Source organism: Podarcis tiliguerta (assembly GCF_965153285.1).
Source record: "Podarcis tiliguerta genome assembly, chromosome: 2".
Classification (NCBI taxonomy): domain Eukaryota; kingdom Metazoa; phylum Chordata; class Lepidosauria; order Squamata; family Lacertidae; genus Podarcis; species Podarcis tiliguerta.
Genome location: NC_139535.1, coordinates 50959648 through 50983389, shown reverse-complemented (window position 1 = coordinate 50983389; position 23742 = coordinate 50959648). Strand labels below are relative to the sequence as shown.

At 43.8% G+C, this 23742-nt stretch overlaps 2 protein-coding genes across 3 annotated transcripts in view; one reads left to right on the top strand and one right to left on the bottom strand.

The window, feature by feature from the left end:
- The window catches only part of GRM2 (glutamate metabotropic receptor 2), an 88462-nt gene extending 81507 nt beyond the window's left edge, over positions 1-6955 (top strand). Inside the window, exons 5-6 of the mRNA XM_083429373.1 lie at positions 2131-2305; positions 4222-6955. Coding sequence (XP_083285499.1) covers positions 2131-2305; positions 4222-4295 — 249 coding nt within the window. The 3' untranslated portion in view covers positions 4296-6955. The remainder of the gene's footprint in view (positions 1-2130; positions 2306-4221) is intronic.
- Positions 6956-13343: 6388 nt separating this feature from the next.
- Positions 13344-23508, bottom strand: RRP9 (ribosomal RNA processing 9, U3 small nucleolar RNA binding protein). Of its 2 annotated transcripts, none has more exons than XR_014508535.1 (15): positions 23255-23415; positions 22531-22613; positions 22034-22140; positions 21097-21164; positions 20542-20583; positions 19895-20021; positions 19483-19607; positions 18698-18790; positions 18003-18103; positions 17727-17861; positions 16813-16875; positions 16568-16708; positions 15076-15155; positions 14051-14124; positions 13344-13494 (listed from the first exon to the last, which is right to left on the bottom strand). XR_014508535.1 is itself a non-coding variant. In XM_083429462.1 (15 exons), the coding sequence occupies exons 1-15, from the start codon at positions 23348-23350 to the stop codon at positions 13389-13391; spliced, it is 1446 nt and encodes a 481-aa protein (XP_083285588.1). In that variant the 5' UTR covers positions 23351-23508; the 3' UTR covers positions 13344-13388. The 2 variants fall into 2 exon arrangements, 1 of the variants encoding a protein (XP_083285588.1); XM_083429462.1 differs by having other exon boundaries at positions 16568-16713; positions 23255-23508.
- Positions 23509-23742: the final 234 nt, after the last annotated feature.

Here is a 23742-nt window from a genome sequence, read left to right as displayed (position 1 = left end):
ATGACATCAGCAACCTATACTATGTTAGTATGGTAACTGCATTTATGATTATGAAAACTCTACAATAGTCACCCCCCCCAATGCCCTCCACAAGCTTAAGTTATGAAAGGCCACCATCTAAGGAACCACAAAAATTATAGGACAATTGCTATTGCTGGAAGCATCAGGGAATAATAGTAGATGTCATCCTGTGATTGGAAAATCACATGCTCTTGTGACTTTAGAGAGTGTGTTGATGTGTCTCAGGAGAGGAACCAACTGGTAGTTGACATTATTAGCTTTTTGTCAGAGACTTGCTTTCTCTTTCTACACACTCATCTTGGTAATTCCTTAATCTGTTGAAGGATTCGTTTTCTTTAAGAAATATATATGTATATGTTCATGAAATCAGCTGAATCTCTTGGCAGTTCCTGAGTCTTTGTGATAATAACTTTCAATTCATATTTCTCATTTGTTATATTAAATCCATTTATATGCCATGGGAGTTGTCTTCCATCAGTATGGGGAATGTACTGAGTGCAAAAACTGCAGAAGTATATTAATTTTATCAGAAGATAGCATGCTTGTTTCTTAGCAATCCAAAGGCAGGGAATTTCAACTTCTTCCGCACCTTACGCAAGCCAATGAGTTAGTATATGTAGAACTAGATTGCAACAAAGGAGCTATAGTAATACATTTTAAAGTTGATTTAAAAAATAAAATAAAATAAAATAAATATCCATGAAACCCAAATAACAAAATAGAACTTCATGACACAAACATAAAAACTAAATTGAGCCAGACCAAGGGTGGCATGTGAATCCTACATTCACAGGAAGAAATGATAAAGCTGGTTGTCCACATATCTGTGATAAGATACAGACAGATAATTGGAGAGAACAACAATAAGAAATGAGAGAGCAAGACTTAAAATATATGCAGGGACATAAACCTATAGCTGAAACCATCAGATATATACTAATACATGACTTCCACTTAATTCAATGAGGCTTAATTCTGATCTATCGGATTGCATTCCTGAAGGATATGTTTCAGGATTTCATGGGCTGTACTCCTATTCCTTCAGGCTACACTGACAACTAACTTGTTTAGTGTGACATAACCTTATATGGGAGACACGGGTGGCGCTGTGGTCTAAACCACAGAACCTAGGGCTTGCCGATCGGAAGGTTGGCAGTTCAAATCCCCGCAACGGGGTGAGCTTCCGTTGTTCGGTCCCAGCTCCTGCCAACCTAGCAATTCAAAAGCACGTCAAGTGCAAGTAGATAAATAGGTAGCACTCCGGTGGGAAGGTAAACGGCATTTGAGTACGCTGCTCTGGTTTGCCAGTAGTGGCTTAGTCATGCTGGCCAGAAAAACTGTCTGTGGACAAATGCCGGCTCCCTCGGACTATAGAGCGAGATGAGCGCGCAACCCCAGAGTCATCCGCGACTGGACCTAATGGTCAGGGGTACCTTTACCTTTAACTTTATATGGACAAGCGTAGTTTTATAACTGTATACTCCTACACATTTCTACTCAGAAGTTAGCCCGACTGAATTTCATGGGGTTTGCTCAATCACCTGGTAAGCACCTATAAGACAGCAGCTTAAATCAGTTAGTCTTGAAGGTGCTGCACAGGACTGCTGACAAGGGACCCAATACATGTCCAGCCCTAGGCGGAAACAACTTTTAAAATTTGTTTTCATTTGTTTTATTTTCAAGAATGTGATTGGGTTGCCCTTTTAATTCCCCCCATGTCCTTTTCTAAAGTTAAGCGACCAGCACTGTGAATAGGTTGGGTTTGTAATGTATGACTTTTGCCCACATGCCAAAGAAGCCAAACCTTGAAAGAAACCTTCAGAAATGCACATACCCTTAGGAAAACAAGAGAATGATGGTTGGTAGGAGAGAATTCCTCAGAGTGCATTGCATAGGCTTATACAATTTGGGAAGATTTATTGAGTGAAGATCATGCTCCTTCTAGTCTAGAATCAAATGGCACTTGCCTATTTCTCTGCCAGTTGGAAGTGTGTACTTGGGTAGTTCCTATATGTGGGGGTACATAAGTAGGGACACATGTAAACAGCACACTTTCTTTCTTTACCTTACAGATTGATACACTGCTTTTCTTTCTTTGCCTCTGCACAGGTCCAGACCACCACCATGTGTATCTCTGTTAGCCTCAGTGGCACAGTGGTCCTTGGTTGCCTCTTTACTCCCAAGTTACATATCATCCTCTTCCAGCCCCAGAAGAATGTCGCCAGCCATCGTGTTTCCACCAACCGTTTTAGTGTGACCGCTGCAAGCTCCAGCCACTCGCATGGTGAGTAACATAGGATTCCCCCTAGGTACTGTTCTCTGCATTCTGAATGGCTCATTGCGGCCTAACAGCGATTGATGGATTCATGAATTTATTTAATCCTTATTTACAACATCTAAGCTACTTCCTGTTGCCCCACAGTGGTGATGAATTTTATAAGCTGTTTTTTATTTATTAAAGTTATATACTGCCTTTCATCCAAATATCACAGGGTAGTTTACAACATAAAAACATAAAATACATAGCATAAGAATAAAAATGAGTAACACCCCCAGTTGTGTTTTGTGATGAAATACTTCACCTTGTCTGTTCCAAGTCTACCATGTTCTGCAGCTGATCCACTGTTCCTATGCAAATGCGCCATTTTCCATGAGATTCTAACACAGTAATTCATCCACGAAGGTGGGTGCTTTGAGATGGGTCATTATTGTAGGATTGGAGCTCCTCCTATGCATGCAAGTTTGTTGAATTGCCCACATGCCCACCCCCACACCATCTAATCTGGATCTACCCTTTCCAGGGAAAATCTGATAAGCAAATGAACAGACCTATTGCCAACGATGCATTTGCAAATTAAGCTCCTCCCACCCTAACCTGGAAACACCTGGTGACAAACAAAATAATTTGAGTGAGTGAAACATACAAATCTAAGGATACTGATTCTGGCACAGGTATAAAATTGTGTGTGTTAATGGTCAAGCACAGGGCTACAAAGACAGCTTGGTTTTGCTAATCAGTATTGTGCATGTTATACTTTGCAGTATGCAAACAGTATAGATAAGCCAAGAACACATTTCTATTAATGACACAGACCATTTATTCCCTGTTCCCCTGTAAAGGTACACTTGGGTAGAAATGTCATGGGGTTTGCAGTTCAGCCATTACAACTCGGTTTCAAAAGCAGGAAACCGGTTTGGCCTTGGCTTGTTTTCCTGGTTTCCTGGTTCAGATGTGATGAGGAACTTCAGCTTAAAACAAGCCAAAACCTCCACACTAAGGTTGGCATGTGAGAGGAGGGGAAGAGGACTTGATCCTGGCACCCATTGTTGGCTTCCTAAGGCAATTGTTTCCAGAAGCCTAGAATGATAATCCAAAACAGGCCATAGAGTGTGGCGAATCCCCTCCTCTGGGAAGAATAAAACACTCCTAATAATAATTTTTCTTAGCTGTGTCCAAGTCCTAACAAAAGGGTGTGTTATTGCTAGATCTGCTACTTCTCAGTGGCAGTATGTTAGAAGAAAATGTAGTGACAAACAGCATCTTGCATTCCCTTGCTACTTGCGTCCATTTGGACAGAGACAACATGTGATCAGGATTTTCATATAAGCAGCGCTTTGCTGTGTCAGATCTGAGGGGAACTCCCATTATCCATGACCATTGGATGGCTTCCTTTCTCCAACAGTGACCAATCAGTGCCCTGAGAAGCCCACAGGCATTGTGTGTGCTCTGGCTTATATCACGGTGTTCTGTTGCACCAGAAGCTGTTTAGTCATGTTGGTCACATGACCCAGAAAGCTGCCTGTGGACAAACGCAGCTCTCTCGGCCTGAAAAGTGAGATGAGCGCTGCACCCCTTACTTGCCTTTGACTGGGCTTAACCGTCCAGGGGTCCTTTACCTATCTTGTAAGGATGAAGACAGAGCTGTGCATATTGCATGGTATATAAATAAAAGCTCTAAACAAATCAACTCAGTGTTTATATCAATGAAATGTATTGATGCAGAATGATTGTGTTAGAGCTGATGTGCTAGAATTTGACATGGCTGAAAATAGATGATTGGCAGCTCATCTATGATCCATAGGAACTCAGCACCACCAGGTGAGATGGAGTGGTGGCTTGCAGATGGTAGTGTTTGGGTAAGTGCAGGATTGTTAAAAACTGCTATTCATTGAAACCTCCTTCTGTTCTCTGCCCCACAGGGTCATCTTCTCAATTTGTGCCAACAGTGTGTAATGGCCGTGAAGTGGTGGACTCCACAACTTCATCCTTGTGAATGCCTCTGTGTTCTCTGTCGGTTACCGTATGTTGCCTCTGTGCTCGCTCCCTATGAACACATGCCTTCTTCTTTCCCACTGGGCCTCTTGTTTCCTAAAAAGAGAGAGAGAAACCCTGTTCCCCATGCCTATCCATTGAACAGGTTTTTCCAAGGAAAAATCAAGAGAACAGAGATTATCCTTTACCCCCAAAGTCCAGCACCAGTTTAGAGATGCAAGGAAACTTTGGCACAGTTGAGAATGTATCTGTGAAGAGGCCCATGATGTTGCCCTCATGATATGGATGCAAGACTGATTCCGTATCAGATTACTAGGGTGACAATGAAGAATCCACATATATTCCTTTATCTTGTCTACACTTGAAAAGGAATGGTGAAGCTGTTGGTTGTTGTTGTTTATAACAAACTGCATTCCCTCAAACTTTTCCTCAACGTATACAATACTTCTGCTGTTAAGAGGGAGGATCAGTATTAAAACTCTGAAGAATACCAAGGAATCCGTGGTGCTATGGATTGAAAAGATGGGATAGAATCTCCTCACGATTTAAAAACCTGGTGGCACACACTGATACTTGCAATGACTCCAAACATACATATATTTGTAATATGTCTACCAGCTGTTTGCAAGTATAATCTCTGTGAGAAGCTTCCTGAAATGAATTGACAAAATGCTCCTGTGATAATATCTGAGAAGAGAAATAGAACCACACACCTGGTTTTTAACAGAATAGTGAGTTATATCTTATATGCCGCTCTGCAGAACGAAACAAGATGAGACAAAGAAAACACACATCCCAGATGAGCCCAGTATTATCCCTTGGTTGGCATCCATCTGTCTCAGGAGACAATGGAGAAGTGCACCTTTGTGGGTGAAGTCAAACTGTTAGGAGGTTACAGCAGCTGCTGTGGCTGTAGAGACCGATATGGGAGAGACATGTTTTGTTGCAGCTGGGGCAGGTGAAGGTGTCCAGCTGTGCTGCTACAGGTGCAACATGGAATTTCTTTTCTCTGCTCTCCTTCCAGCAGTCATTCCTCCTCTGATCACTGCTATGGATACACATCCCAACTGTCTCCAGGCACTGTGGTGGTCTGCAAGGGATTCCCATATGGCGGGTTAAATGTTGCCAGCCTTTATGTCACATTTGCAGACATTTTTGTAAAGCAGAGTTGGTCTGCCAACAGGCCTGGTGCCTAGAGCCACCTTCCATTCTGCGGACATGGCTACGCCAGCACAGATGTCACGAAAGACAGGAGTGCAAACCTGCTGCGAGTGTGGGCTTGGAAGAGCATATCTTTGTTTGAGAGCCTATTGTGCCACGTGATGCCCAAAATCTTCCTGATACAGCACATGTGGAAGGCATTGAGGAGCTGCTCCTGGCAGTTGTAAGTCGCCCATGACTCCCTTGCAATGAGAATTCACAAAGAAAACAGCAAATGATAAGGCCATGGGAAGTGTAGGAAGGTGATTTATTTATATGAGTCCAAATGGAGAGACACCATTTTGCCAGCATGTCCCCAGAGTCAAGTTTCTCCATATTTTTTCCTAGGTCACTTGGAGAATATTAGGGCCCTGGTCGAGAGCAGCCTTTCCCAACCGAGTACCTTTCAGGTGTTCTGGACTCCAGTGTTCATCATTCACAAGCACCTGGCAAATGACCAGGAACATCCAAATCTTGGAGGGTATCAAGCTGGTACAAGTACTTGACCTAGAAAGAGAAATGCCTCTGAATACCTGTTGATGAGAGTTGCAGGAGGGCAGAGTACTGTGGCATTCATGTGCTGCTTGTGGGCTTCCCATAGGCATCTGGTTGGTTATGAGAGCAGGATGCTGGGCTATATGGGCCATTGGCCTAATCTAGCAGGCTCTTCTTATCATCTTGGTTCTATCCTTCAAGGCTAGGCCACTGGAGTAACCAAACTGCTCAGTGTTATAAGGAATATGATGGACAGATTGCTCGTATTCTTGAATAGATTGGAAGGAAAATTCCCTTTGTCAATACCAGTCACACAGCTCTTGAAAGTGGCGCATAATTACCTAGACTCTTGCTTTACAAATAGCACTGGAAGATTTCAATGGAAAACACTTCAGGCCAAAGTATATATGGTGCTGAATAACATTGTCAGTTATTAGCTATGCTTAACAGTAACCTGTTATAAGCAGTCATAGTAAATTGTACAGTCAATATAGACAGATTTCACAGTATAACCAGGGCACCAGACCATTTTGTGTTGTTCCAGAAACCTTTCTGAACCTCACTGCCATCAACAGAGATATCTTCTACTTATTCTAAACGATGCGGATTTGAAGCGAATATTCCCCAGCAGACTATCACAGGGGAAGTTGTTTGGCAAAAATGTGACTTTGAATCAAAAACCAAGACAGTCATCTCTCAGATGATTACTTACAAGAAGCACATCCCAACAGCGAAAAGGGGAAAATTTGACTGCCCCCTGCAAATAAGGACTTCTTTTTTCTATGTACTCTGTAGTTGCAGTGTAAACTCTCCTCTCCTCTAAAAAGTTAGCATGAAAAAAGTGCTACATGTATGACCTCTAGAAAAGGAAAGTAAATGGGGAGAGGGGAGATTCACTTGAAGGCTGACTCCAGCTTCTGAAGGACCTTTGGCCTGGGAGGACTCCCTAAGCCTGTCAGGATAAGACTGGAGCAGTGGCGTAGCGTGGGGGGTGCAGGGGGGGCCGGCCGCACCGGGCGCAACATGGGGGGGGGCGCTCGCACTCGCAGCTCTCTGCCCCTACCTGGCTCACTCTCTCTCTCTCTCACTGCAGTGCTGGCTGTGCGAATCCGAGCCGAGCCGCCGGGTCGCCGCCCACTGTGGAGGGGAGGGTGCCAGGCGTGCGGTGCGGTGCGGAGAGAGCGAGAGCGAGGGACTATCTGGGGGAGGGACAGTGCAGCGGGGGGGGGTGCAAATTACTTGCCTTGCCCCGGGTGCTGACAACCCACGCTACGCCACTGGACTGGAGGCACTGTGAACAAGGGGGGCATGGTTTAAGAATCCTCTGCACCACTGCCAATGGGCCTTACCAGCCCTCTTTTGTTCATGAAAGGAGACAACTTCCCATCTCTGAGCTAGTCAGGGCTTCTTCTCCGTGAAAACCAAGATGGTAGCACTGAATCCTAAGGTTCTGGTGGTGGTCCTTTAAGGGTCAGAGACCCCACTTCTGGCAGCAGCTTTGGCACTCATCTTTCACTTCTTTACAACAAACATGCCTGGTTTTGAGTACCACAGGGTTTACTCTACATTAGAACATTGAGTCCCAAGTCCCATCCATTTTTGTTAGCTAAGAAGGCAAATGATACTTCCGTTTTGCTATTAAGTTTCTCAAGTTTTTCAGAATATAACAAACAGTAACCCTCCCTCCATTTCTTTAATGTCACATCACACAGTGAACCTGGTTTGTAGATTGACATCGATTGAGACATACACGAGGAGTCTTAATGAAAGACCACTAAAATGGAAAATAGTAATTTACGAAAAGGTTCCCAACTCTGCACTGAACTCATCAACGCAACATTAATTACTTTGATTCCTTTATATTTTATTCTGTACACAAATCCAGAAACGCCTACTATATACTGTGGAATGTAACCTCTTCCTGGAAGCATAAAACACACCCCATATGTATGCTTAGGACCAGTAGGTCTCATATCCAAAGCTCAATACTGGTCTAAGCCTTCCAGCTTTGCAAAATGATGCACTTAGCCACTAGCGGAGCTCTGCCGAACCATCGCCTCTCCCCACCTGCCAGTTCTCACTTATGGGTAAAGTTGTCTATCAAGCAGTAGCAAACTTTGTGAAGTCTTTGTTATACGCCTCTGTTTATCTATGATGCTCGACAATCACTTGGGCTGAAGTTTCTCTTTGTGAGCCGATTGAATTCCTAGCAGCTGAGGGAAATGAAATCACCCATGTAATTCTCTCTTAAGATGAGATACAATGCAATTGCTATGGCAGATCTTTGCTTCCCCCTCCCCTGGACAAATTTTATAGCTTAGGAAATGGATGGCATAAGGGGAACACTTCAAGGCCTTAGTTGTTCACAATAAAGGGAAGCTAAAATAAAACAAGTCAGAAGCACAATTTTTCTTCTCTAAAGCAATTCCATTCGTAACAAAACTATACAGAATCATTCTATACAGCTTCCAAAGCCGGTACAAATCAAGAAGCTTGAGGACAATGTTTTCCCCCCTGTACACAGGCAGCAGGCCTCAGTCTTGCCTCTGGAATGAACAATTCTCCCTACAGCTTTGGGGGAAGGTGGAGCTACCTCACAATCCCTGGACGATCAACATTTCAAGTGATAGGAGTATTCTTTTTTTAAAAATATACTGTTTGGAATCCCAGTTCATAGTTGTGAAACTGACTCAAAGGCAGAGCTTAAAATCACTCTATTACTTTACCATTGTGAACTCATGTTGGGAGCCATCAGTAGAATGGCAACTACATTATTCGAACTTGTGAAGACACTGAAAACAGGGAATTGGGTGTTTATGAGGTATTTGCAAATTGCAGTATTTCCTATGTATTCATGTAAATGTTTGAACCAGGCAATGTATTCTAATGAGTCGCAGTAGAAGTGTTTTGTTTTTTTTATAGGCAAGGCATAATTAATAGAATACCATTTAAAATGTTGTGTCAGTGCCACTATTTTTTAAAAAATAAAGCAGTAGACCTATGGCATGTCTATACTAGATTTCTTCCGCAAGTGATGATTTGAGGCACCTACACTATACCGTGGACCTGCCTCGCCTGTGCCATCCATATTGACAACAGGTGTGAAATGTTGTAAGGTGCCACTACATGTCATAGCCCTGTTTGTTGCAGCAAGATGAAGAAAGATATTTCCTCATTCCCTCCTAAAAAAGGGGGGGTGGGATTTTGCATGAATATTTCTTTAATCAATCAGGTCTGCTTTTTAACATCTCATTGTAGTAACTTTCTGGGGCTGAATCTGTGTGCAAAATTCTGACCCAGAAAATGGATGGCCTAGAAATTATTATTCTAAACCAATAGGAACATAGGAAGTTGCCTTATACTGAATCAGACCATTGGTTCATATAGCTCAGCATTGCCTATGTTGAGTGGTAGTGGTTCTCAGGGTTGTTCCCAGTCCCTACCTAGAACCTGAGACCTGCAGCAAATGCTGAGCGGATACTCTACTGCATGCAAGGGAAATCTTTCCCTACATTTTGGACATGAGACTGCGGTTTACGAGACTCAATAGGGGCCTATAAATAGAAACGCCTCCTTCCCACCAAAAAATGTGGAAGCCCTGCTCAAATACTTTAAACTACCCTTCCAAATGTTGCTGGACTCATCAGCACCCATCAGGCCCAACCAGAATGGCCAATGATCAGGGGGCGATAGGAGGTGGAGTCCAACAACATCTGGAGGAGCACATTGTGAAACACTGCTCTACACTAGTACTTGGCAGAGGAAATCTGGCCTCATCAGGGAACATTTGTCTCAAGTAAAAGGTAAAGGGACCCCTGACCATTAGGTCCAGTTGTGACCGACTCTGGGGTTGCAGCGCTCATCTCGCTTTATTGGCCGAGGGAGCTGGTGTACAGCTTCCGGGTCATGTGGCCAGCATGACTAAGCCGCTTCTGGCAAACCAGAGCAGCGCACGGAAACGCCGTTTACCTTCCCGCCAGAGCGGTACCTCTTTATCTACCGTATTTTTCACTCTATAAGACGCACCAGACCACAAGTTTTTGGAGGAGGAAAACAAGAAAAAAAATATTATGAATCTCAGAAGCCAGAACAGCAAGAGGGATCGCTGCACAGTGAAAGCAGCAATCCCTCTTGCTGTTCTGGCTTCTGTGATAGCTGCGCAGCCTGCATTCGCTCCATAAGATGCACACACATTTCCCCTTACTTTTTAGGAGGGAAAAAGTGAGTCTTATAGAGCAAAAAATACGGTACTTGCACTTTGACGTGCTTTCGAACTGCTAGGTTGGCAGGAGTAGGAACCGAGCAACAGGAGCTCACCCCGTCGCGGGGATTCGAACTGCCGACCTTCTGGGTAAGTCCTAGGCTCTGTGGTTTAACCTACAGCACCACCCGCATCCCAAAGTATAAATGCCCAACCCTAGGTGGGAGGAACAATTTGTGGCTCCTGACACCCCTTAGCAGACCAGCGCCATCCAGTTAAACGGGATTACAAGTAAAAGCATGCAGCTCCTATCCCATTCAGTCGGCTGCTTTAACAAAGAGAACAGTTGTAATTGTGTATAGAAGTTCCTACATTGCTTGGAGATTCCAGAATATACCCGTGGGATTCTTCTATCTATTCCTCTCTTCTAACCCTTTCTACTGTTGTTATGTAAGCAGTGAGTCTGAAATTCACAGAAGTCTATTGCTATAAGCCACTTTGGATAAAGTGGGAAGACATGCCAAAATCGGATCTGGTCTACTCTCAAAGGTCTTAAAACAGTGGTCTGTGCATTGTAAGATTTTCAAACTGTATTATTAATGAATATGTAAGAATGTACTTTGTGGCAAAGAACAAGAGTAGAACAAAGGAAGAGTCATGCAGAAAGCATTGCTGGAGAACCACAAGCTGTTTTCAGGCAGACTGCTACACTTGCTTCTTTATTGTATTATTATCCCATCATTTTCCTAAGCATTGCCAGGAGGTACACATGGGCTTCCTTCTTCCCCATTTTTATCCTCGCAATCGGCCTGTGAGGTAGAAGTTAGGTAAAAACATTGGCTGGTCCAGGATTGCCTAGAGAGCTCCATGGCTGAGTGGGAATATGAACCTAGTTATTTGTTTCAGTTCTATCCAGAAAGCAAGCAAAAGGAGAGTACAAGCATGTGGCAATCAAATTCCCAGATAGACTAAGCTCTTTAACTGCCCACATTGTTCTTCCTCTAAGAATTACAGCCACCATTCGGAACTTCTTCTCTTATTTGTTGCATACTATTTACTTTTTTGCCACCTCAGGAAGAAAACATTAGATGAAAGGGAAACATTTTGAATAAAATGATAGAAGGTTCACCTTTTCGGGTTATCGTTTTATTTTTACCACAGGAATCACCAACATGATGAGGCTTTTCCCAGCACACAAAGGGTCCCCTTCCTTTGTTGAAATTAAGCTTGTAAGAAGCAGTCTGTGAAGAGATTACAGTGTATACCAGGCACGTCCAACAGGTAGATCATGATCTACTGGTAGATCACTGACTAGCTCCCCCCAAAGAAGCTCAACAACTTTGGCTTGGCCCCAAAAGGCTCAAAATTTTAGCTCTTCACCCCGCCCAAAAAACAGGGTTTTCCTCCTGCCTCAAAAAAGCTCAACAACTTTGACCTGAATCCCTAAAAAAAGGGGGTAGATCACTGCCAGTTTTTAACTCTGAGTAGATCGCAGTCTCTTGGGAGTTGGCCACCCCTGGTGTATACTGTACCCAGCAGTTTCTATCAGTTTGCAAACAGGCCAATAAGAGGTTAGGGATCCCTTTAGTATTGGAAACTGTGAAAGGTGAAGGCACTCAGGGGAGGAAGACGGGGCTGTTGCAACAACAAAAATGTTTGATGTGGGATGGGGTAAGGAGAATGTGAATTTTATCTAAAGACGCAAGTGTTATTGTGATACATACTGTTTAAAAAAAATGGAAAAGTTTAAAGTAGCTTTTTTTGTGGGAAAGTTTGTGACTTTTGTAATTTATGTAAATAAAGTGCTTTTTTATTATTGAAGCCTTGTGTGACAAGAGCATCTTCTTTGTAGTTGGGAGAGCGGAGGTTGCAAAAACAAGCAGGCCAACTTTGACTGAGCCCACCATAGAAGCTTCAACTGCTTACTTGCCCTCAGATTCTAGCTAAGTGACTGCATCATGTCAGTGGCAAGTCAATCTTGTCATCTGCAAATGTTGGACTTGCTTGGGATTATGAGCAAGGTGTAATTTTACTCTGCCCGCTCACCCACACACAAAACTGCTAGCTTGTGAATGCCTAACCCATGGGTCAGCAAACTTTTTCAGCAGGGGGCCTGTCCACTGTGGGGGGCTGGACTATTTTTTTTGGGGGGGGGAAATAATGAATTCCTATGCCCTACAAATAACATTTAGAAGGCGATTTGGGCTGGATGCAGCCCCCGGGCCTTAGTTTGCCTACCCATGGCCTAACCCAATACAGAAATAAGCATACTTGCAGCACAAAAGGAGCCAATTCACCCTGATTAGGCTCTCACAGCTGAAGCTCCAGGAGCAGGTTTGTGAAGCTGCTAGTGTTGGGCAACTGATCTCCCTCAAAGCAGCATGCTGTCTAATCCGCTTTCACTCAGGCAACCCTTATCATAACTTCAAGGACCTTTGCAAATGCATCTCTCTCCCACTGTCTCCCCTGCTGGAGAGAAAACATGCTTAAGTGCCATTATTCATAACAAAAGAACTAATTAGCACTCAATATCCTGAATGTGAACTTTACACAAGTCATGCAGTGCCAAAATCTGAAACTAGACGAAATTCTTAGATAGAAGCCCAGAAGCTTCTGGAAGCAGAATGAAAGAACAAGAAAACACACACCCTTTGCAAATGTAAGTTGCTAGGGTTTAGGCTGCAATTGTATTTCCAGGGAGGGGTGTGGGGGTGGGGGTGTAACTTAGGTGGGCTTTCTCTGAGCATACATGCATTGGACTGCACTGTCAATCTCTGATTTAAAAGCTATGGGCAGATCTTGCTACCTAATATCTTGAGAGAGTTGTTTCCAGTCCAAATGGACAGTAGTCGACTTTATAATCTGACTCCTGGTTTCCTGAATAAAGGCCAGAGTAAAATATCCAAATAATGGTCTTAAGCTACCAAATATTTCTAAAGATCTGGGTCTGGCTAGTACCAGCCTGAGAATGTCATATACTTTCCAGATTCTTCAAGAAAAAGGTAGAACACAATTGTTTTAAAGGGGCCTCCAGACCACAACAGATGATTGCTCTTTTATTTCAGAAACCACAGCCCCCTTGCTTCTGAAAACCTCACCCACAATTCCTGTGGGGAAAATAGCGAAACTATAATTAAAAGATGACCATTACCATTTTACAAACACAAAATATGGCTTTAATAAACAGGTTATAGAATATTAGGAGCCTTCATCAGGTATCTGTGAGTTTCCTGCTATAGTCTTCTTGAGCGGAATAACGCAGATGCTGTTCTTGGCCTCTTTGATCCTCCACCAGCGACCCAATCTGCAATAAAACCCAGGGGAAATAAATTTATCTGGTACTAATACACTCCTTTTAGGTGCTGTGATAAAGTATATCTGAATTTAAACAATCAAGTAAACATTACACAACCCCTATATGGTGCAAGAAGCCATCATCAGTAAAAGAAAAAGACAGAGGCATATATTTCTCACTCCTGGCCTTAAAAACAGAGGAACTTAGATTTAATTAAAGTTGACTCTAAAACACTAATAATTGCAAAGACAGTAAGAGACTTCTCCCATAAGAGTGCTAAGCAGGGCATATTTTTTCATGGAAAATGGAACAAATCTCTTTAAGGGCACAGAAGTGCTAAAAAGTTATGACCGTTAAATTTTCAGGAGTACTACCAAACTCCATGAGAAATTTAAGAATTCTGCAAGGCAGTTCCAATCTCATCTTGAAACTGAGACCTCAAGATAAGTTTGTAGTGCGGACACACTGTGACAGTTTAAAGCTATTTACATCTATTTTAAAGATGGAGAATACAATTCAGAATCATGCACACATTGTAATAAAACAGGAATGGAGTACGGGATACCTGTGTTCTTGTCCAATTCCAGCAACTAGGAAGTTTCCAGAATTCGAGAACTTCAAGCTATTAACAAAGCCAACCTGAGAAACACACCCAGAGATATAAACTTCAGATTCGAGGCTACACAAATCTTATTTACTGATACAACAAAGTTATGATTGGTCCAGAAGCCTCCCTTTGATATGCTGACATGGCAGACAGTTTCCATTTCACCTCCATCCAAAGTGTGCAAATGAGCCACCAGCACACCAGAATTATGGAAAGTCTGAGATGTTTTGAAAGTGCTCTGTATATTCCAAGCTGGCATAGTGTCTTGATCATTATATCACAGTCCTACTGCCATTTTATTTTTCACTCATGATTTCCAGGATGTCCCAACCTTCTTGCCCCCTTTCTGTAGTTTAAGCCAGTATTTTACTATTCCTTATGGCCAACCTACAAGTTTTCCGTACAGTAGCAAACATGGCAACTGCTTCAAAGGATTCCTTAACTCTTTTAAGTTCTGAGCTAGCAGCTCTCCTTCTGAAGCCTCTGTGCCAGAACACTATCAGAAGAAAGGGAATACTGTTTTGGAAACTTTAAAGAGGTCATTCTGCTATACATAGTGCAGTTTGGAGCTGCTGGAAACTTAAAGTGGGCGGGTTTTCTATATCAAAGTAAGCTCACATGACTACTCAGCAGGATATACCACTGAATACAATGGTTAGTTTATCTACCACTCAACTGCCCCCAATTAATAAGCATTTATTAATTTATTAACTTACAGCCTTCAAAGTGTTTAATACACATGATCTCCATCATCCCTGCAGCAACAGGGCCAAGGGCATTAGAATAGTTATCTGCATATTGCAAGGGGAGGAGCTAAGAGAAAGGCTGGGGCCATGATCAGAATTCACAGTCAAGGTGAGCTCTGTGCAAAGAAGTCCCCTGGGTCACTTTCAGCCTATCAACAACACTGTGTGCTGTGATTTACAATGGAACGCTACTGATGAAAAGAACACCATCCTCCTCCATGCCCCCAATTTCCTCACCAGGGGAATCTCAAAGAGTGGCTCCAGCCTCCGGAATCCCTCTCCACACTTCCACAACTTCACACTGGCACTGTGCGAACCTGCCAAGAACAAAAGCGTGTCAGGGTTTGTTGTCACATTCAGGGACTAGAATGAAGTTTTCCCCACACACCCAGCCATGTCTTTCAACATCACAGGACAGGACATTGACATCCTTGCTAAATGGAACCTAGAAGAGAAGCTTGCGAAGCAAAACTCACCTATATGCGTAAATAAAAAGCTTGCACCAACACCAAAAAAACCCCAAACAGATTATTTATTGTTTTTAGGACACTCGCATTGCAGCCGTCAGAAGACGAGGGAGGTTTATTAACATGTAGTTCTTCTGAAGAATACTAATAAATAATAATAATCATCATTTTTTTATTATTTATACCCTGCCCATCTGGCTGGGTTTACCCAGCCACTCTGGCCCACTTACACCTAACAAGGATCTTGAAATGCAAGCTCCGAGCTCACACCTGTTAGGCAGGCTTGGAGAATACAGTCATACCTCGTGTTGCGTTTGCTTCATATGTTTTTTCAGGTTGCGTCCTGTCGCGACTCAGAAGTACTGGAAAGGGTTACTTCTGGGTTTCACCGCTCGCACAGGTGCAGGCATGCAAAATGACGTCAGACGCATGCACAGGCGCAGCGAATCGCGACCCGTGCACACGCGCAGACGTGGGTTGCATACTGCTCATGTTGCAAACGGGACTCCAGAACGGATCCCGTTCACAACCAAAGGTACCACTGTATGGCTTTATTCAATGTTCCAAATATAGGCAGGCTTCCAATTGAGCAGAGTGTACAAGTGCAACCAAAAATCTACGCAGCACTGAATCCCACTGAGTTCAGTAAGCCCTGCTTCTAAGTACAGAAATGCAGCCTAAAATACACAGCTACCTTTTACTACAGCAGGCCTTAAAAAAAAAAAAAAAACCACCTCCCTTCTTTTAGCTACAGCACAATAGGAAAAGCAAGGCAAGGGTTTCAAATGCTGGGTTCACACATCATTTTAAACCACCAGTCTTCAACTGGTGGGTGACGACACACTAGTGGGTCTCTGCCTGAAGCAATGTGGATCACAACAGGAGCCCTAACACCATACAAGTATATGGTAAAAGATTAAGAAATTGGTGCTCAAATGTTTGGGTTAAAAGTGGTCCTGCGTCTGAAACAATTGAAGATATCTGCTTTAAAGGATATCTTGGTTTAAAGATGGATGCACAGCATGGTGATTCATGGAATAAAATTTGCAAGCAATTTACTCCTTCTCCACCAGCCTGGGTTCAGATATAACTGTAAACCAAACCATGGCTTAGCTCCCAGAAACACAGCAAGAGCGAGGCAGAAACAGAGCGCCTTCCATTTTAACACTGCGCACCAGCATACTGCACCTTCACCTTTAAGGCACAGTGAAGCTTAACTACGGTTTACAGTAATGTGCAAATAAGACCAAAGTATAAAGTACCTGTGGCTACAAGGTCACTGTTCAGCAAAGCAGCAACCGAAGAGATCCAGTAAGGTTGTTCCAGGCCCTCTGTGCCATGGAGCCTGTGGGCTTTCTTCACTGTGGTTAGCGGTTTCTTTTTTGAGAGACCCCAGAGGCATACTGACCTTCAGGAAATAGCAAACAATTATATGACATATGTGCAAGAAGAGGCTATGGGGTGAAAGTGCTAGTTCAGCAATGTTAAGGCTTGAGGAAGTACTCACCCATCGTCTGCACCAGACACCATATGCTCCTCATTGATCAGCTGAATACAGTCAATGGAGCCCCTAATTCAAAAGAGGAAGCCATTAACCTTTTTAAGACAGCATGCTGCAGTATTTATAAAACCACCTTTTAGGACCAAGCCCTCCCAAGATGTGTGTCCACAGCCATCTTTTACACATAATGAATGAATGAATACCAGCAAGGAACAACAACCATTAACCCACAGGTCCTATTTCTTTAAAAAATGAAAGTGTAGAACAGCGTTGCAGATTCAACAGCCCAATGAAAAGCCTTAGCATGAGAATGCCACAACATACAGATCTGCTTTGAGGACCCATTTAAGGGTCTGCATTGATAGAGACCAATGAACTGCCATTTCTACAGGTGTGGGGTCACTGTCAAGAAGGGGGTGGGGATGCTGGTTTTGAGGCAGGAAAGAATCTCTGCTATCTTCCCCTGGATTAGCAGTTTCATGTATGTTGGGTGCCTCAAACAATGTCCATATCTAAAACCTTTGCCTTCACAGCCCCCTTTTTAAATAGTCCTGCATTTAGGCCCCTAACCACTGTGAAGAAACCAGCGCATACAACATGGTTTTCCAGCCTTTAGCGTTCCTGTCCTATTTTTATATACATTAGGAACTGGGGAAGGAACATAGCTCAGTGGTAGAATAGCTACTTTGCATGCAGAAGGTCCCACACTCAATGCCTAGCATCTCTAGGAAGGGTTGGGCTAAGTATCCCATCTGAAATCCAGGAGAACTGCTTTCAGCTAGTGTGGACACTGACCGATAGTCTGACTCAGTGTAGGTCAGCTTACAGCAAAAATCACAGGGTGCCTTGCTGGATGTGTGACATGCTGCATGTAGCCCACCAACCTGTCTTCCCCCCACCAATTCTATGTAAGTACTTACTGGTGCCCATAAAACACCAGCTGGGCTTCCTCAGGGATCTTCCAGATTCTGACAGTGCCGTCCCTCCCTCCTGACGTCACACAGCACTCCCGACTCAAGCTGTCCAGCCCTGTGATCATGTCTTGATGACCAAACCTGAGAGGAAAGCAGGTGTGGGAATAGCAAAGTAGATGAGATTCAGCTGTGCAGTGTGCATTTATTTCTGTAATCCCATCCATTTATTTCTGTAATCCCATAAACACACTAAGAAGAAGGGGGGAAAGGCAAGCTCCTTACAGAGTTTCCACGTAAGCATTTTCAGCCACGTTCCACACTTTGACTGAACGATCATGCGAAGCGCTGTACAGCTGGTGGGTCCCCTTCCGGAAAGACAGGCCCTGCATTTGGAGAACAGGGAGAGTAAGAAGAAGGGGGACAGTGGTGCAGAAGAGGAGGCAAGATTGGCAGGGGTTTTTATTTTATTTATCTGGTCTAGTCAAAGTCATTGCAAAAGAAATATATATATATATATATATAAAATACATAAAAATATAAAAAAATGAAAATAAGCAGGGATTTGGTTGGTGTTCACAATCATGGCAGAGTTGAATCTCCAGAGATTTCAAAACTATGGAACAAGCAACCGGCACAAGCTACAGGTGGGGACAAGAGCTTAAACTCAAGTGACATGGCACTTGACCCAAAAAATAAAGGAGGGCTGAGATAGATTTTCTGCTACACAATGTAGGACACCACCTATTTTGCAACATACCCTCAGGCAAAAAGTCCCAAATTCCTTTTAAAAGGCACATCCTTGCATTTATCTATATCTAACAGTAATTTCTTTGAATTTAAAATATTTCCACCCACCTTTCCTATAAGATATAGCTGGACACAGCTCACATTTTAAAAAAGAAATCCAGAAAAGCCCACACCCAAATCCTGTGCCTGCCTAAGCTACAGCATCTCTACAACCAAGGCAATGAACATACCGATACGGCGTCACGGTGACCTGTGAACTTATACAGGTGGCTGCAGGTTGCAGCTTCCCAGATCAAAATAAGTTTGTTCCTATCTCCTGTTGCCTAAGAGAGAAAAGGCAAGGCAAGATGCTTATCAGTACCCACAACCCTTCAGCAACATTGTACACGTTTACTGGTATCAGCAGTAGTAAGACAACCCCTCAGTCGACGACAATTCATGCTGGCTGCTGGGTTGGCTCCCTCCCCTTTACTCTACTTGGCTTTTTAGATCAAGCTTCTAGAGAGGCCCAGGGCACACTAAAATCCAAGCCAATAGATTCTCCACTTGGTGTTAAGTGCTCTGCATGCAAAAGGTCCCGAGTTCAGTCCCCGGGATCTCCAAATAGAGCTGGGAAAGACTTCCAGCCAAAAGCCCAGAGCGACACTGCCCATCAGTGTAGATATTCCTGAGCTGGATGGATCAAGGGTCTGGCTTGGTATTAGCAGCTGACAACAGAAGTACCTAACTTTATCCATTCCTGTGAAAGGACAGATATACAGCGCAGGAATGCCTGAGCACCACACATGCACCCACTTGCTGGCATGACCAATAACACAAGAGTTTGATTAGCAACCACCTGCCAAAGGGACATCATGCTAGCCAAAAGCCCACCCAAGCGGATTAAGAGGAGCAATAAGGACAACTGGAGGAGGGGTCGTCTGGCTTTCCCTCTTCAAAGCGAAATCTGAGCTGCAAAGATTGAGAACTCAAATAGTCCTCTGTCTATTGGGGGGAAAGTGTCAGTTTCTCTTACCAGGTATTTGCCATCTGATGAAATAGCCATGGAGAGGATGTGTGCTGTGTGGCCAACGTGACTGTCCTTTGTCCCCTTCTTTCCTCTGCGGATCACATGCACCTTCTTCCCACTCTCCACATCCCCTAGGATACAACAAGGGCTAAAATGAGTTGGACAAGAAGGCTGATACCACACAGTCATTTTCAAGGAGTTGAGTTACTGCAGTAGAATCCATGGTTGAGGAGGCAAAAACGTGGCAGATTTCCTTTTGAAATAAGGTGCCTTCTAACAGTAGTTAAAGAGAAATTAGCAGAGATCACACAGGGAGGCGATGGTGAAATTTAAAACAACAGCACAGGGTTGTATACTGCTAAGTTCAACTCAACACTCAGTCGTAACACTATGTCATTTTGTATAGAATAAGACTCACATTTGATGATTGAACAGTCTTTGGCTGCAGAGAAGATGTATTTATCATCTGGTGTGATGACCAAACAGGTGATGGGGAGCTGGTGACCTCGCAGTACCCTGATTTCAGATGCGTCTGGAGGCTGCAACTGTTCAAAGAGTACCAGTAAGAGCAATATTTGAGGCTGCATCACAAATAATTTCATGCCCAGAGATAAAACTTTAACTGCTTTGCAGTACGCAAAGGAAACATTCCATTCCACTGACTCTGCAAACTGAGGCACTTTATGTCTCCTATTTCCATATTTGATAAACAGAATAGTAGCACTAAATGCTCTTATTTAATACCAAGCCACATTTGTTATGTAAAACTGGAGCACTGTGCCACCAAAATAACCAACTTCTTTGAAAACTAACTTGAAACGATCAGAATTTGGAAACTGCAGTTTCTGGCAGAACTATTCCATGAACATTACAATGGCCAAGGAGAAGAGAACAATTTTCATTTAAAAGCCGATGACTAAATCTCTAAGAAATCTCAAGTAGTAGAAGAAAGAGTGTCATGTGTAATCTGGTAAATTAATACGCCACCTCTCCTTCAAGGAACAGAGCTATAGCTGCTCTGAAATCATGCAGCAAAAAGGCTCAAGGGGTGCTGTATCTACTTACGATTTTGGCAATTTGTCGCTGCAATTTTCCTTTCTGTTCGAGCTATGGGAGAAAAGTAAAATAAAATTGGATGGAACAGAATCCTCTCTCCCCCTTCCCAAAACCAAGTAGTTTTAACAATGTGCAAGCAACACTGCTCAGAATTAACAGAACTGTCTTATCTTTTATTTTTAAAAAATCTTATGTTTCCAGCTCTCATGAGTGTGGAAATAAGTATTAGAGGACTGTAGTTACAAATATGCTTTAAGACAGGGGTGGAAAACTGCACACCAATAACAACAGCCCTTGCTGTTCATTTCCACTTGCTGTTTGAAAGGCAAGCATGGGTAGGCAGAGATGGACTGACAGAGATGATTTTCCTCCTTACCAACCAGCTTCTTGCTATCATGTGGAAGAGGGCCTGTTGAAATGGCCAAGCCCCCAGTCAGCAGCTACAACATGAAAGGAATTTTCTTTTACTCTTTAATGAAAATACCCCATTAAAGCAGAAAATCTGGCTCTCCTCTGCCCTTTTGAAACCCAGCACCTTTTTACCAAGTACAGTATCCTACTCACCACATCTTCCTTCAGCCGGCCAGCAACCAGGTCCTTCTCAAAGGCCTCTTCTTCAGCTTTTTCCTCTTCTGCTCAGGGAAACACATACAAACAGGCCATAAGACCCAAGGCTTGAAAGAGTGAATGCCATTGAACATGTGAATGTCTTGATGTATATGTGTGTTTCTGTTCCTCCCTGATTCACCCATGAAAACTATGGGAAAGAATTGGCATGGCTGGAAAACCATGCTAAATTTCATCACATAGTATGAAGAATGACAAACAGTAGGTAAATTACAACACAAACTATTTTTTTCTGGAAGCAATTAGCATGGAAATCAGCATGAAACTTCCACTACATTCTGTTAGATTTCCAGATCACGTAACACACAGCAATTACGAAGTAAAGAAACGTTGGGAAAATGTAATGAAGTGCTGCCTGAATGCAACCCACAACTCCTACCATCACCAGCCATTGACTAAACTAGTTGGGGATGACAGGAGTTCAGTCCAGCAACCCAAAATTTGAAGAATACTGTCCTAGAACAGCCATTTGTCAAGGTACTAGGGGTCAATTTGTACATATCCCAAAAATGCATGGCTGCCACTTGAAATTGCTGGGTGTACCAGTTCCCTGGCAAAAGCTGACTTATCAGATAAAGCGGCTGTGGCAAAGAGAATCAGAGTTGTTTTTTTGTATAACCACAGGAATCGACCCCAAACACAGGCCATTCCAGACACTTTGAGGAGAACAAGTACCCCAAACCAATCTCCCTTCCCAACACAGTTTTTAAAAAAATTGTTTCTCTTAAGCAGATTCTAAAAGTCAAAGAGTTGAGATATGTCAGCAACCTAAGCTATACTGTCTCAGTACATTTCTGCAATCATTTGGTTGATATTTTATAATACTTCACAGAGTTTGCAGTCATGTTATATCACAACATATCCAACATCTCACCTTGCTGTCGAAGCTGCTCCAGATATAACTTTGCTAATCTTAGTTTCTTTTCTTGTGCTGTCTCCTCGATTTCATCTGCTGCTTCATTGTTCTTTTTTCTTGCTGGGCTACAGGTGGGAAAGATACAACCCATAAAGCTTTCTCTCTTACAATCATCCATTAGCTAGAAATAACATTCTCACAATCTCAAAGGAGACTTCAGTTCTCCCACAGTGCCCCTAAGGGTCAAGAAAGCGTTGTGTTCCAAGGATCCCTGCGAGCTGCACTGCAAAGTATTACACAAATGTCTAGACCTATGCAAGAACATAACAGCCTGCTTTGCAGCAAGGAGAACATAATTTTCTCACCCAACTCTCTTATTATCTTACCCCCCTTATGGAGGGGATTCATACCAAGTCTGGTTCTCTGAATTCATTTTTTTTGAGAACATGCATCTTTATTCAAGATCATGCATCTTTCCTTCTAAACTACAGAGGGAGACCAATGCATATCCTTACATGTCTGGTTCAGAATCACTGGAAATCTCCTCATTCAACTTAGAGCCAGCTTTCTGCCACGCTTTCTCATCGGCAGCAGGGAGCTAGGAAGCAAAACAATCATTTTAGAAAACAATTGCAAGTCTACTAAGATGAAGCATTGCTATACAGTATTGAGGAACAGGAGTTTTAAGATGGCCAATGACTAGTAACTGGAGAACTGACTAGTTGTGCAACCAAAACCCATTCTACATGCAAAATTCTCTCTCTGGATACTCATAACCACCAAAGTACGGGTATGAAGTACAAAGCTAATGGCAAGTTCTCAAACGACAGAATCATGACCCCTACTGCTTATTTAACAAGTAATTTAAGCCTGCGAGGTACCCTCAAGTACCGCTTAAGGCCGCTAGCGAAAATAGCAACATGCTCGACTGAAACCAGTGGACTTCCTCGCGAGTAAACTTGCTAAGGCTCGCTGCACAGTTGCCGGTGCTCATTCCACCCTATTCCTTGCTGTTTCGGAAAAAAGCACGTGGCGCTCCCCCCACCACCCTCCTCACCCTTGGTCTCTGCCCCCGTGAGAATAACTTGCTTAGGGCAGTGGAGGGGGGACCCCTTAAACGAGCCCGACGGCCGAAAGGGGACAGCATGTCGCCAAGTAATTCAGCCACGCGGCGCCCCGGGATGGGGGGCTCGGCCGCTCTCCCCTCCCTCCCCCCCACTTACCGCACTCCCCACTGACCTTGCGCTTTTTGCGCGCTGCGCCCCCCGCCGTTGAGCCCGAAGCGGAAGCTCCGCGCTGCCTCTGCTGCTTTCTCTTCATCCCCGCCGCCGCCATGCCGCTCCCGGAGCTGCTGCTACTGCTGCTTCACCGCAGCGCACTTCCTGCACGCGGCTCGCCGAGCCAACCCCCTCGGCGCTTTCCTATTGGGCGGAAACGCCTCCGGTCTCTCCTCATTGGCTGAGATTCCTCCCGAGGAAGGAAGGCCGAGACGGGTGGGTTGGTAGCGTCACGCCTCCTTCCGCCGGGTTCGTTTTCATTGGTCCGTAGAGTCAGCTACCTGCCTTCTTTAATGGTCCGCTAAGCCGCTCGTCTTGCTGTGGAAGCGGGGGACTGGGCAAGCGCGGTGCGCTCCCCTTTGCTCTGTAGGCGGGGAATGCACAGGCAGGGCGCGCGCAGCTTCTGCATCGTGCTTCGCGCACCAGTTGGGGGCGGGCTTGGAGCGGCAG